The following is a 16,355-nucleotide window of genomic DNA, read 5'->3' as shown; positions in this document are numbered from 1 at the left end:
GTAGGCCTTTGTGCCAGACCCAGTCAAAGGTTTTGGAGATATTTAGTGCAACCACTTGAGATTCGCCAAACCTCGCCATTGCATTTGTCCAGAGATGGGTGACGTATGTGAGTAGATCTCTTGTTGATTGGCAGTAGCGGAATCCATACTAGCAGTCATTTATTTGGTGAGAGTCTTCAAGATTGTGTAGGAGTTGGGAATTGATGATTTTTCCCATTACTTTTGACAGGACTGAGGTAAGCAAGATAGGGCGGTAATTGGATGGCAGTGACTTGTCACCCTTCTTGGGAATGGGCTGAATATAGGCCAATTTCCAGTTTGTGGAATAGATTCCAGTGGAGTAGGAGAGTATATATAGGTGACATAGGATAGGGGTCAGTTCTGGAGCACAATTTTTCAGGACAATTGGGGGAATGCCATCAGGGCCAGGAGACTTTTGTGTCTAATTGGGACAGTATTTTTCTGATTTCATCCTGGCAAAAGGATATAGGGGACATTGTATGTTGGGTGTCTGGAATGGTTAGGGGACATTTACCATCGTCAGTTATGTATGCATTTGAAGCAAAGTATGAGGCCTATTGTTTGTAAATGAACGTAATTCTAATTTTGCATCACTCCTTGTTGACAAAGTATGGTTATCAACACTATCCCATCTTTCAGACATTTTTTTCAAAATTAAATGAACTAAATCTCTCCCTTCAGAGAAATTCTTTAACTGTTCTTGATGCCTATGACAAAATAAAGTTATTCAAGAAAAAAACAAAACAAAAAACTGGTGTTGTGCATTAATTATGTACAAGACAAATAATTTGCATCTTTTCCAACATTGGAATCCTTTTTAGTGGAAAATGATCTTTTTGTTGATTCTGTGTTTCTGGAAAGGGTTTCTGACCACCTCAAAACTCTGAAACAGAATTTTTAAACATATTTTCCAATGCACAATGTGACGGCATATAGATCTCGAACCCACAGAAATTTCTGTGGGTTCGAGATCTATTTCAGGCTTATAGTCACAAGAATGACATTTCGTTATTGAAAAAAGAACAGTTAATTGAGCTTTCAAGTAACAGTGGGCCTTAAAATGCAATTCTGTGATCTTGGTTTGGCTCGATTCTGGATCTCGCCTTCAGCAAGAAGTGAATTTACTGAATTATCTAAAGAAGCACTGAAAATCGTTGTAGTTTTCTACAATCTATTTTTGTGAGAAAGGATTTTCATCGCTCCTTCAATTAAAAACAAAATACAGAAATCATCTTAGTGTGTGTGTGTGTGTGCCGATCTTTGACTGAAGTTCACCAATATTAAGCCAGATATCCAGCAACTCTGCAAAGGCCAAGAAGCCAAACCATCTCATTAAAAGTAAGTAGTAACATAATTATATTGTATTATTTATTTTGACTACAGTTTCTGATTATTCTTGTTACTGGCTTTGGAATTAATCCATTTCCAAAATCGGGTATGAAACAAAAGTTACGCAAAGTGACATCATGGTGAGGCTCAGCTCTGCTGATGAGGAGGATAGCTGCCAGCATCTTGCGAAGTTCCATATCTCATATGGTTGGTTGCAGGAATATGCAGCCTCTGTTGCATGCAGACAACAACATCCGTATGGTATATACAGAAACACACATCACAATGTAACAAATACAAGCAGCACACAGGACGGATATAAATAAAACCACCACACGTTTAATGAATTTGCAGACTTACGATGACCACTGTTGCCTGTAGATAAAACAGGATGGATATAATATATGTCGGCATATAAGACGACTCTCAAATACCACAGAAAACCCCTCGAAATCATGGGTCATGTTATGCGGCAAGTATAAAAAGGGAAGCTTAATTTCTTGGATGAACATTTAGGTAGTTACAAAACATCGTCATATAAGAAAATAGGCAGCGTTTATAAACAAATGAAATTAATTTTTTGTTGCATAAATTTATTTAAAATATTACAATAGATGTAAGTCTTAAAAAACAAATAATAATTATTAATCTCAATTTTCATGTTAATGTTCTTAATCATCTGTTGAAAATAGTTCTCTTCAGATTCATTGTTGAAATGATCATCATATGGATCCCAGTTTGAATCCGGTGAATTGATTTCGTTTTCATCATCATCAGTGTCCCACAACAGATCATCTTCCATACTATCCATAATATTAGAGCTACCACACTTTTTAAATGATTTTATTACAGTCTCTACTTTTACTTCATTCCATGCTTTTCACAAAATTGCACAGCATATCAAGTGATGCAGCACGCATAGATCCACCATTTGTAAATGATTTTTCACCAGTCAACATCCAATTATTCCTCTCTTCTCGCATGTGATCTTTAAATGGTTTGTTCAAGTAGACGTCTAATGGTTGCAATATAGAAGTTAAACCACCTGGTATAACACCACAAAAATTGCTGCTATAACAGCAATTTTTGTGTTTTTTTTTCTAAAAGACTTTTAGTATTCTCAGTTAAATGACTATGAACTATATCCCATACTAATAAACTGCATTTCTTCTTTATACCACCTGGTTGTGTGTTCCACACGTCATTTATCCATAATTTCACACAATTTTCGTCCATCCATCGTTTTTTTGTGAAAATGTACAAAAACACCTGAAGAAAATTTTATCTTAGGCTTAATTTTATGTTTGAAGATGATCATTGGTTTTAACTTGGTTCCATTAGCCAAACATGACAACACAACCATAAACCTTGGGTTTTTTTCATGACCTGTACTTCGAACTAGCACACTCTTACTACCTTTAGACTCCAATGTTTTATTGCTTATCATATCAAAGCTCATAGGAGTTTCATCCATATTTCCAATATTTGACAATAGAAATTTATGTCCTTGTCTCAACTGAATAATAAATTTATGGAAACTGATAAGTTTGTGTTCAAGATCTGCTGGTAGTTTTTGAGCAATTTTCGTTTTTTGTCATATTACCAGATTTTGTCTGTTCATAAAACGATTACACCATCCTGAAGTAGCTTGAAATTCTATACTTTCATCCAGATTCAATCTTGACCATTTTAGTGCATATGCTCTAATCATATTTCTTGTAACAAGATAACCATTATGCCTTTGTTTGAATACCAACGTGATTTTCCAGTTGTGGCCATCAGGTGATCCCTGTTCTCATCGCAGATTTTTTCTTTGTCAATTTTTTTAAAATATCTTCTTGCTTTTTCCATTTTCTTACCATCTTCTTGGTTATGTCAAACTTTCTTGCAGCAGCACAGTTATTAGTTTGCTTTGCCATTTCAATTACCCTTATTTTAAATTGAACTACATATTTTCTTCGTTTTGTTGCTGGTTCCATGATTTCAAATTATAACAATTTTAATAATCCTAAAATTTAAAAAAATGCAAAATTAATAATTAAATAAAATTGGAACTAATTGCTTTTAATTAGGTAATTTGCATAAATATGAAATGTATGCTATGCAAAAAAATAACAGACATAACAACAATACCTAACATTGCATTAATACAAGAAAGAAGAAATTGGGAGGGGGGGGTGTCTTATACAACCGACATAAGTTTAAAATCTAAAAAAAAATAGCCTAAAATTTAGCCTCGTCTTATATGCTGACATATATGGTAATTAAAACCACCATCATAACACAATTAGTACAAATCACATGCATGTGGTATATATGGCATACGGTCGACAGCTGGAAAATGTGCCCAGCCACATGGATGGCACTTTGCAACTGACATCGTGAGTTTGACTGTTTATAGATATTGGGAAGGACCTCACATAACAGGATGTCTTAAATTTTTTTGCTGGTCATGGAAAACTCGTCAGGGAAATAAGGTGATTCGTATGGGCCAGAAGTCGGCCAGAAGTGTGTGTGTGTGTGTGTGTGTGTGTGTGTGTGTGTGTGTGTGTGTGTGTGTGTGGATGGGGAGGGGGGGGAATTAATGGCCTTGGGATGTTCTGAGTGAAATTTTTGGGTATATGCAAGGATGGTTTGGACAGGACAAGGGATGTCATCCATGGATGACAAGTTTGTATTCAGTATTATGATGACTGGAGTAAGATAAGAACACCATTTTTCCCTCATCTCACAATGCACTTAGCGAATGGAACAGTTTACATGTCGCAGATCGAATCAGAGAGTGCGTGAAGATAAAAGTTGTTGTATGGCTTCATGAGTATGGGCAGATGAATGGGGATTAAAGATAAATGTCATTGTGGGCAGATGAATGAAGTATCAGCAGAACGTTGCTGGCATTCCCCATTCATTTGTCCATGGTACCAATGGTGCTAAAAAAGTTGTTGTGGGGTGAGCTTAATGGGTGTGGGAAGATGAATGGGAGATAACATGTAAAATATAAAGGTTGCTGTGGGCAGATGAATGAGGGTTTCAGCAGGACTGCACTGACATACCCATTCATTTGTCCACAGCAAATCGGAAATTGATACCTTTTATTTGTTTAATAAAAATTAAAACTTTGTTCAGTGATGATACACTTTTAATAGTTTATTTCCGACTTAATTAATTATGTTTCCATATATATATTCAAAACATGCTTTTAGATTTATTATGTTAGTATATGGTTTGTATATGGGGATTACCAACAGTTTTTCCAAAATGTTGGTAATCCCCATATACATGTAAAAAAAAAATTACATAACTTAATGGTCCATAGAATTGTTTTGGGCATTTTACTGGTCCTTGGGCTTAGAAAGGTTGAGAAACACTGCTATAGTAGATTGTATCAACTGTAATAACTAAACTGTTAACCTAATTAATCATGATAATGCAGAGCATTTATCATTCTTTATGAAGAATACAGATTCCAACTTGATGATAGGTTTTTACAGTGTCATTATTCAATAATATTCCTTAGCTGATAATCTGAAGCCCTTCAATCACTAATGCTGGCTACTTCTCTTGCTATGGAAAGATACACAGACAGACATAAGGCACTATGTAAGAGAACATGGAAAGCTCAGGCAGCATCTATAGAGTAATTATGCTCTATAATTCTGAATGGGAGACTCACCATATGGAATATGTATATCATGCACAAAAATTAGAGATAGAATTAATGATCTTTCTGGACAAAATCAAAAAATCAAGTCTTCATCCCTGAATTTAATTCACAATTAAGGTTGAATCTAAAGGCTATCTTCCATCTTTGACATGCTGATTAAACAATAGCTGAATTGCAGACTATAGTTTATGGTCTACTGCAAGTAAAAGATGAATAGAAACTTTATATAAATCTGATCCCCCCCCCCGAATCTTGATTAGAAAATGAGTTTAATCAAAACATATGCAGAGCATATTTCTTGTGTTCTATAGAAGATTAGAAAGAACAAGGATTCTTCAAAAGATCAATCTGTACAGCACTTTCTATCCTATTTGTAAATTGGATTCTCATTTGCCTTGCTAGATTCCTTGAGCACATAGTTTCCAGCACTATGGATAGAATGGATGAACCAATGGACATTAGCTACCTGAAACCAGAAAAACTGGTAAATGAAAGATACCAAGAAATTATATACTTAGTTTAATCCTTTATCCAAGAAAAAGTAAACAAAGATTGCGCCTGAAGTATCTTCAGGACTGAGGAAACTCGTGGCAAAGGTGATATAACTTCACATCACTTGCCTTAGCATTATCCCATTATGCAAAGCATATCTCCTTGCAGACATGTTTTCTTGGTATCTTTAATTTATAGTGTAACCAAGTGGAAAAACTTTCAACAACTAACTATCGCTAATCCAGAGTATTATAATAATAAGGTGTGACACCTTTTGGCAACTCATATATAAAAATATAACTTTTGCATTACTTCAACCTTGGTGTTACCTCTAGGTCTGGCTCCCACTGATGAGACCTCAATAAAGGTTGAAACTGGTCTGGGTAGTGACCCTTCCCATAATGCATAACAGTATACATGTCTGCAAGGAGATGTGTTTTGCATTATGGGATACTACGGCAAGTGATGTGAAGTCATATCACCTTTACAATGAGTTGCCTCAGTCCTGAAGATATTTCAGGCAAAAACTTTGTTTGCTTACACTTGGATAAAGGATTAAACCAAGTATATAATTTCTTTGTATCTTTAATTTATAGTATAACCAATGGAAAAACTTGCAACAGAAAAACTAATCTTTGCAGTCCATCCAAACTAGCCACAAACTTTGCTAAAATAAGTTACATGTTTCACACAGAAGTAATTTTTGGTCTAAAAGATTATTTAAAGAAGGCTGTCCAGCTGTAATAATGTATATAAATTAAAGATACCAAGAAATTATATACTTGGTTTAATCCTTTATCCAAGTGTAAGCAAATAAAGTTTGCACCTGAAATATAATCAGGAGAGAGTATAATAAGGTGTGTATATAAGTATAATGCTATGCATTATAAGAAGGGTCACTATCCAGACCAGTTTCAACCTTTATTCAGGTCTTGTCAGTGGGAGCCAGACCTAGGGATGATTATATTTCAGGCACAAACTTTGTTTGCTTACACTTGGATAAAGGATTAAACCAAGTATATAATTTCTTGGTATCTTTAATTTATAGTATAACCAAGTTGAAAAACTTCCAACAACTATCTGTGATAATACATAGGTCAATTTTAAATTAGAATAACTGCATCAGAAAGCACTTTGTTGCAAAATTTTATCATCAATGAAAGACATTATGGACATCATGATATCAACTGCAAATTACATCCGATGCAACGGTCTGAAACACCGCCATTTCAAGAATTCTTGATTGATATAGAATCAGAGTATAAGGACGTTAACTCAGCTGTTAGATGGTTAAGCAGAGGTGTTGTGCTAAAAAGATTTTTAAATTTACGTGAAGAAATATATATTTTCATGATGGAACACGAAAATACTATCCCACAACTACTGGATAAAAACTTGATTATGTCTCTTGCATTTATGGTAGATATTACAACGTACCTTAATGAACTTAACTTGAACCTATAGGGCCAAGGTAAATTATTAGCAGAACTGTTTTCTGAAATAAAAGCTTTTGAAGGCAAACTATGTCTGTTGAAGAAACGTCATTATATATATTTGCAAATCTGCATCTACAGTTGGATGGAAAACACAAAAGGAAACTTTTGTTGGTATTATTGAAGATTTACAAATGGAATTTTCAACAAGATTTGTGAATTTTCATAAAAATAGCATCAAAATGCGATTATTTTTGGACCCTTTTAATGTCGACATTGATGACATACAAAGCAACTACAAATGGAAGTTTTGGAATTATAACACAATGAAACATTAAAGAACGCATTTTCGTTAGAAAATATCCAAAAATTTTATCGATGCTTACCAAAAAAATTTAAAGGATTAATTAATTTTGCAAAGAAGATGATATTACATTTGGAAGCACATGCATTTGTAAACAAGCATTTTCTGCCATGAGTTTTAGAAAAAATAAATTTTCTTCTTGATTGATTCATGAATTTGCACCTCAGGTTACAAAGTAGATATAGATAATTTGGCTAAGGGAAAACAATCACAAAACTCACATTAAGCAGGGAGACACCCATATTGTGATGCATAAACTATATTATTTGTTTTTATGTGATAATTTTTCATTTAGTTTCATTTTCATTGCTTGTTTCATATCTCGTACTTGAAAAATTTCTCTGTTTTTTTAAGATTGATATAATAAAAATTGATAGCTTAAGTATTTTTTTCACTCACTATTTTCTCTTAATTAAATGCTTGTGGCCCAATTATTAAAAATAAAAGATGAATGTAGTCCGCGAGTCTAAAAAGGTTGCTGACCCCTGAACTGGAGGAAAGTGTGAAACCTCATTCACAATTACATTGTGACGATATGATCAGATTTAAAGCTCTCAATCCTCAATATGCATTAACATTAATTCAAATTCAAATTATAGTGTAGTTTGAATAATTTCAATTAAGCAGACTGCATTTTATAAATAAGCATTTAAACTGAATAGACATAAAAAAAATCTTACTTTTGCTTTAATTCCCTAATTTCATCTTGTAATGCCAATACATCTCTCATTTCCTGTTAAAAAAAAAAAAAAAATCAGAGCTGTTTAAGTTCATCTCAAAAAAGTCTCACTTAAAATTTGACAAAATTGAGGAGATATTATGACACAACTTAATACAAATTATATTTACATACAGATAATTTATACATGCATAATTGCTCATAGCAGTGCTTCATGGTATAAACAACACCAAAGGAACAAGATGTTTTTTTGGTTACTAAATATTTTGCTGGATTTCAACTAAGCAACTGCAGACCGCAAATTACAAATGTTGCAAAATGCACATTTGTTGTAGAACAATTGTTGCAGAAACAGTTCAAACTAAAAAGAAACTAATGTTCTATCATGGTGATTTCTGGTGGATTGATCCATCTATTCACTGGATATCAACAGATGGTGTATGGTTGGTCACTTGGTGATGTACAGCACCAGTCCTTGCAAAGTGATCCAGTTGTATGCTTTTCTGGAGGCTTCAATTCTCTTGAGACCAGTCACTCCATACATACCATCCATCTCATTGACAGTCTACCTCTTCCTCTTTTTCCAGGAACTTAACTTTCCATTACTGTTTTGAGAAGTCCTTCTTCCATCCTTTCAGTGTATTGAAAGTATTTCATCTGTCAATATCCTTAAGGAGACTTAAGTTCTACCAATCCTTTATAGCACCCTTCCATTTGTCTGCCTTTCAGTACATGATATCCTCATCAGCCTTCTGTAATAGTATTATTATTAGTATTATTATTATTATTATTATAATTTGACACCTCCAGGGAGTCCATAGACTCATCGAGGGAGGGCACCTGCTCTACAACTCTGTCTAATATCACATCTCAAAAGTAGCTATACTTTTTCCTATTTCAGATTTCTTCTTTAGATTCCAAGTCTAAGATTGTGGATGCAGCTGGAAAATCAGCTGCATCCACAATCCTCAAATTTATTCCTGTGTAGATCCAGTCTTCCAGATTTGACAAGTCTTTGACTTGTTTTATCTATTCCTAATCTTCTTCTTCTGACATCTTCTGAACAGCAATTCTTCAAATTAATAATGGATCCCAGGTACTTGAACTTGCTGACTTCCTCAATTTTTTCTCCATTAAGGTACACTTTTTTTCAGGAGCTTCCATGTCTGTATTTCCTTTAAGAACCATCCTAAAGTCAAATATAGGAGTACTATACCATAGGTATGCTGATGATATAGTACTCCTTTGTAATGACAAGGAAGAACAAAGGAGTACTATATCATCAGCATATTTAATATTACTGATCAATCTACCTGTCCTAATTCCTGTCTTAAGCTCATCCAATGCTACAAACACATCATGTCCTCAGCATAGATACTAAACAGGTGATTAGATAGTAGGCATCCTTGCCTAATTCAAATCTGAACCCAGTCAGTTAATCCAATGCCTGTTCTTACCATGGCTTCTTGCTTACTGTGTAAGTTAGCTATCAACCTGATAGTATGTTGAGGAAAACCAATTCTTTTCATTACTTCCCACAATTTCACATCCTGATCACAGCCAAAAGTAATCTATGAAACACATTACCATATGGAGACTAAATTCTTTATACTTTTCTGTGATCTGTCTAAGGCAAATGATTTGATTTCTGGTACCCTTACCTTTCCTAAAATTTGCTTGTTCCTTATGGATCTCTGCCTCAATCCTATTTAGAATGAATCTTGCTTGCAATTTATTAAACTATTGAATTTTTAAATTAATAATTCTATAGTTCTTGCAATCCTTCACATCACTCTTCTTATGTAATGGTATGGAAAACAACTTCTTCCAGTCTCTAGGCTATGATACTGTCTCCTATATTCTTATAATCAATCCATGAAACAATCTTATCCCTCTATCTCGGGTGGACTTAATTAACTCAGGCGGGATTCCATTTGCACCAAGGGCCTCATTGTCATTAAACTGTTTAATTGCTCATTCAAGCTAGGGAGAGCAATAGTTGATAAAGGTGATATAGATATCCTGCAGGATGATTTAAATAAATTGGCATTGTGGGCAAAAGATAATGATTGTCAATTTAATGTTGCAAAATGTTAGGTTATGCACTTTGGGTTGAAAAGGTTGATTTTTATTGTGTATCATATTGATGGTATTGGTTTGCAGGAAATTGATGAGGCTAGGGACTTGGGGATAATGATGGACAAAGAGTTAAAGGTCAGAGAGCATATTGCAAAAGTTGGTAAAATAGCTCAACAAATTACTTGGATGTCGAAAACAGCGCTAACAAGAAAAGATCAGGAAGTTATTACCCTCTTGGCTATGATTATAAGGCTATGATTCGGCCATATCTTGACTACTCTGCACAGATTTGGTCATCTGGGTTTCTTGGGGATCAGGAGATGGTCGAAAAGACTCAGAGATGAGTGACCAAAATGGTGACAGGTCTGTAAAATACTCCCTATGAGGATAGGTTGAAAGTTTGTAGGTTATAAAGTTTAGTTGATAGCTGGAAAATGGGAGACATGATAGAAACTTTTAAGATATTAAAGGAGTTTTATAAAGATGCAAACGTAATTTTGCATTATATGACAAATAATCAGAGAACGTGGAAGTTGTGTAAGAGAGCTGTTAGTAGGGGTGTGCAGACCAGATTTTTTGTGTGGAGTGATAAGTGAGTGGAATGGATTGCCAGAATTGGTTGTGAGTTCCCTGATAGTGAATGGATTCAAGGAGAGGTATGATAGGATTTGTGTATATGATGGTTGATATGGGTCTGCCACAATGAGTCTATGGACTCCAAGGAGATGTCGTAAGTAATAATAATAATAATGGCTAAAGAAGAGGTTCCAAATCAAAATTTTCTTGGTGAGAGTGAGAGGGCTCCTTCAAATTTTCCTTATCCTCTCTGTACAGTTCCTCACAGTATTCTTTCCATCTGTTTTTGATTTCCAGCTCTTCTGTTAGTACTAATCCATTCCAGTCTTTGATGAACAGGAATGGAGCCCATTTAATCCCATTCGATTTGGGCTTAAACTTATGCTTTAGGTCAGAAACTAAACAAAACATGCTTTTATAATTCTGCCTCCTCATCTGGAACTCTATCTCTTCACATTTTTTAGCATAAAAATTTTCCTTGTCCTGCTTTATGGCTCTTCTGACTTCTCTATCTCTTACATCTCTTATATTCCTCAGTCTCTGTGTCTCTTTGTTTCTCCAACTGCCTAACTGTGTTCAGTATCATAACTACCTCATGATGCTTTGAGTCACCTCCTGAATAAATAATTAGCTTATCATACTGTCTTTCAAAGTGACCTACATTCCATCTGGTCTCTCTAATTCCCAGGATGTCGATTTTATACCTCTCCATCTTTTTACAGATAATATTAGGAGTACCCATCTATAGACCCCATACATTCCATGTGCCTATGTAAAGTTCCCCTCTATGATTAATTGCATGCCTTTTCTGGTATTCCTCATTCACAATATCAAGGACTTTTGTTAGAGACTGTAATATATTTCTCGAACAGAATTCTCTGCCTAGGCCCTGAATGCAGCTCTGATTATTTTGTGCAACAATCGATACAGCGTCCATGCGGTTAGCCTAGTTGCTTTGTGCTTCGCAACCGCATGACTGGGGAAGGAGTGTCCTAGGTTCGATTCCTGTCGACGACATGAGGAGCTGAAGGATCTTCCTCAGCCATAACCAAGTTAGCCGGTCTTGGGCGTGGACAGCAGGGTTTTTTCTGCAGTTTATCTAGCGTTTTTTTCATCCCGCAAGCAGGCAAATCGGCCCCTTGAACACAGGGAGAGATATAGCCAGGAATACTTCGAGGCATAGGGATGACCATTCTATCCTCGTATTTCGATTACGAAATCCAAGCATGCTTGTAGGGTTGTGGGCCTTAAAGGCCTGTTAAAGCCAATGAGATAGAACAATTGATGCAGCATGAGATGTATTATAAAGCATAACCATATTAGCATTGTGGAGTGAGGTCCCTGCAAGAAAAAAAAAGTGGTAGGTTGCAGAGGCCCTTTCCACATATCTGGGAGGTTTGGTCCGAATTCATCCCATATTAGTCAAGTGGGTTGGGATTTCAGCCTCTTGGATGAGGCCAGTACCTAGGAGAGATGGCAACTGACATACAAAAACACATTCTCACTATTCTCCATGATGATGATCTGGTTTTTGTAGCTCTCTGCATTAGGCTGCATCCCAATAACTAATTTTTCCAGGCTCCTGGAGTCAAATCAATTAAAGTGCAAGCCATCCCTCTAATACAAGTCATTTGTACCATCAATCTCACTCCAATCCAAAAACTTGCACCCATTTCTTCTCACAGCTTGTGCATTGAATCATTTGCTATCATAGCCATCCATCTTAACTAGTATCTTGATAGTAAACCAACCATTTTCACTCTCTCACTTTTCCTTCTTGCTTCTTCCAATAGTCCATTTATAACTTCTCTCATACTATATTTGCTGCTACTTAAATTATTAGTTCCAACAAGACATCCATCTCTTTTACTTTACTTTTTTGTTTTTCTATTACATTTGCTACACCTTTAATTTTCATCCCTGGGAAGTTTGAAATAATGACTGTGTTGGCAAGCTCAAAATTCATTATTGAAAATCGGTATACTATATTGCTTCATTTTTCTTATATTCTAATTGCCTTACCTTGTAGTTATTATTCTCACAAACTTCAGTGCTTTTCTCATTCTGATTATTATTATTTTTATCCCAAGTTTCTTTAAATGTTTCTCGATTTTTCTAATTCTTAGGTCAATTGACTAATAATCTGTTTTAATCAGACATATGCAATGTCAAATTATCCTCACTTATATTATCATTATTAATGCTGAAATACTTCTGCTCAGTTTTGCCACTGCTTTGTTCTAACAGTCTGTTACTATTTTTAAGACTATCTTAAACTAATAATATTTCTACAATTATGTTGCTAAATACACTAAATATAATATATTAAATATAAATTTTTAATTGACTAAAATATAGTATAATAATATACAGGTAACCCTTGTATAACGAGGTACTTAAACAACACCGTTTTGCTATAACATGGTCTACAAATTGTAGCAACCCCATATAACACGGTACTTATACAATGCAATTTCGATATAACGCGGTCTACAAATCACAGTAATCCTTTATCTTTTCATATATTTTTCACCGCGTGACTTAAAAATCAAATTTTAGCTTCGTTAAATTTGTGTCTGCCCGTATCATGCATGTAGTTATAAGTAGCGAATTTTAGGGGAAATATTCCCTTTAGCACGCATGTACGTCAATTGTTTACTGTATAAAGTGTTAATTATTGTTGAAAGTTGTCTTCGTTTTCTGCCATGAAAGCGTATTAAAAATCATAAGTGTGTTAATCTTATTTTCTTCTGAGTTACATATAACATGTAATGCTTTTTTATGTAAAAAAAAATATTTCTATAGTAATGGCCACATAGAGGGCTTTTGCAATATGATTGAAAACGAAATTAGTGAATTAATTGATGGGTAAATAGATTTAAATGAGAAGGAACTGGCACAATTAATAGATGACGTCGAACCAAATGCGGGGAAAGTTCTGTCGAAGATTCTGATTGTGATGAATCCGTTAAAAAATTCAGTTTAAAGAAATTAGAGAAGGATTGGACTTGGCAAGAAAGTTAGAAAGCTATTTTATGGATAATGACCCCAGAATGGAGGGCTCCAGAAAATTCACGAGACAAATGGATATTTGTTTAGCTCCATATTATGAACTTAATAAAAAATTGCAGCATAGTGGTAAGCAAGGTCTTATTACTGACTTCTTGATAATTAAACCAGCCGAAGTATGCAATGAGAATTATACAAATTGTATAATTATACAAAATATACATTCTCATTTGTATAATTATACAAAAGTGATGACTTCTGGCCACCCATAAATAAAGAACATCTACGAAATGTTCGTTTTGAAGACAGTGATGACGATTGAAATATCCACTTTATTATGTGCAATGAAGTTTATGTACAATTTGTAATTTTATAAGTTTAAACTATACATTTGTTTCATAGTTTATGTTTTCTTAACTTACGTGAATTAGAAGAATTAAATAAAAAAAATATTTTTGTTGGGTATGTCACTGTTGTTTATATAATTAAAAATAAAAATGATTGCGGAATCTAACCCTACTTTTTCTATGTAATCCGAGTCTCGCATAACGCGATTTATATAACATGGCATTTCTATGGAACCTAACATCCACGTTATACGAGGGTTACCTGTACTATATTTTTAAGCCAGATGGTTGAGCTAGGTTTTGGAGAATGGCTGGTAAATGCTACCTAATGCAGTACATCATCCATTATTTTAAATTTGTAGTAATAGAAGTAGTGTTAAAACCTTGAAAAATTACAACTATCTACATATTATATGTACAGGTGTCTGATGGCTTCTTGCTTTCTCCAACTGCTTTCCCAAATCCTTCACTTCATCTTGCAAATCTGCATTTTTCATTTGCAGAAATCTTAACTCTTCTTGGGCTTTTTGGGATTCTTGTAGTTGACTTTTAAGTTGCTCCAGCAAAATCTAAAGGAAAATAACAGAGAACCAACAGATTAAACACAGAAAAATTAAATACCCAAATATGCCATTAAATTAATGCCCAAATGTTAAGCGATTTCATAATATAAAAACACTTAAAACATACTAAATTTTTATTTACTGATCAATTCACCATCAAATATTTTTGAAAGAATAATTCGATTCATCTTCAAAGTAAACAATGTAAGAATTGACTAACTATTCAAGGCATGTTCCATATATCAGAGATGGCATGTATAAGAGAAATAAATCTCACAAAATGAAACTAAACTTACAGTCACTTTGGATCAGAATCTCCCACACTATTAGCACAAATAACCACCACCACAATTCTGATTAAAGTTAGGGTAATGTAATAGGGCCTCAGAATTCTTCTTGGATAAGAGTTCATGCCTGAAACAGCTTCTGTTGATATCATAATGAGCCAAACCAGACATGAATTATTCACTATGGATTAAACCACAGAGGACTAAGGATTAGTGAAGGAATATCTGTACTTATTTACATCCTTTCCTTTAGTGTTACACAGTGACAAATAATTATTTATTACTTGGTTGTAGAGTTCATAAGTTTTGTGTTTTATGAAGACATTCTCTTGTCGCTAACGGAGACAACTTGTCAGCCATTATACCTAGTTTCTCGCTTGCCACTTTCATGGAATGTGCATGCTTGCCGAGAAGTTTGATGTGTGATTGACAGCTGACAGAAAGCATTCGGTATCATAGTAACGAAGAGAAAAACAAGAGTGTGTTCGGAGAGAAAATTAGAACACAGTCTGGCAGATATTTAGGTTTAGAGGAACTTAAGTTTTTTATGTGACAGTCAGAGGAAAATCAATAGTATATTCCAAAAAAAGGAATCATGGAACTATGAAGTTTCAAAGTGGAATAAGTATTGATAAATAAAAGAAAATATTGCTATTGATCATTTTAAAAGGAATATTCGAGGAAACGCTAATTGGAAGATTAGTAGTAGATTCCGAAAAGGTTCACATAGAACTATGAATTTTTTAAAGTGGAAGAGTTGAGACTGTCAATAAGCATTAGTGAATAAAAGAAGAAATTGCTATTTATTATTATTATTATTAGACACCTCCAGGGAGTCCAAAGACTAATTGAGGGAGAGTGTGCCAACAGCATCGAACGATTAGTCCCCTTTCAACTACTAACCGCGCTCAAACTTACTTAACTGAGCCATTAGTAGCAGAGGCTCTACAAATCGACCAACATTTACGTTCTAAAGGAATGTTCGAGAAAACACTGATTAGGAAGTTTCATTTGTCTTAAGGATGCCGGATCTAATTATTATTTCCACTGGAAAGGAGACAGAATTGAGTCAGGAAAAATTAATGTGTGCTACATGAGTGATGAGAAAGGATCCTATGCAAATGAAGAATAAAGTCATATATCTTCGGAAAGGGGGCCTTGACAGAGAAAGCAACTGGCTATGAACATTTTGTCATTGTGAAAACAAAGTGTTTAGTCTAGTCTTAAGTGTAAGTTTATTTTTAAAAAGGCCTTGGATCCAATTAAATTTGTAGTTAGTTATGTAATATTGTTTAAAGTGTATATATATATATATATATATTGTTTTTGTTATATTAAATGTATTTATTTTGTAATTTGATCTTGAGTCAGTGATTTTTGGATTCTGAAAGAAATTTGTGCATATAATAAATAAAAGCACTCGGAATTAAAAAAATAATTGTTAGAAAAAGAGATTAAATAAAATAAATAAAAATCCTTTATTAAAACAATGGCGCAGCCAGTAGGATTAAT

The 16,355-nt window shown here is 34.2% G+C and overlaps 1 protein-coding gene across 1 annotated transcript in view; it reads right to left on the bottom strand.

Moving 5' to 3' along the window:
• LOC150099359 (uncharacterized) overlaps positions 1-16,355 on the bottom strand; it is a 90,664-nt gene that overhangs the window by 20,175 nt on the left and 54,134 nt on the right. The window contains exons 6-7 of the mRNA XM_090404326.1: positions 14,413-14,562; positions 7,984-8,036 (exon numbers count right to left, since the gene is read on the bottom strand). Coding sequence (XP_090260452.1) covers positions 7,984-8,036; positions 14,413-14,562 — 203 coding nt within the window. The remainder of the gene's footprint in view (positions 1-7,983; positions 8,037-14,412; positions 14,563-16,355) is intronic.

The sequence above is a fragment of the Typopeltis vanoorti genome, chromosome 14 (genome assembly GCF_054136105.1).
Source record: "Typopeltis vanoorti isolate ZY-2024b chromosome 14, IOZ_Tvanoo_1.0, whole genome shotgun sequence".
Lineage (NCBI taxonomy): Eukaryota > Metazoa > Arthropoda > Arachnida > Uropygi > Thelyphonidae > Typopeltis > Typopeltis vanoorti.
The sequence above is the reverse complement of the archived record's forward strand: the minus strand, read 5'-3'. Positions and strand labels throughout refer to the sequence as shown.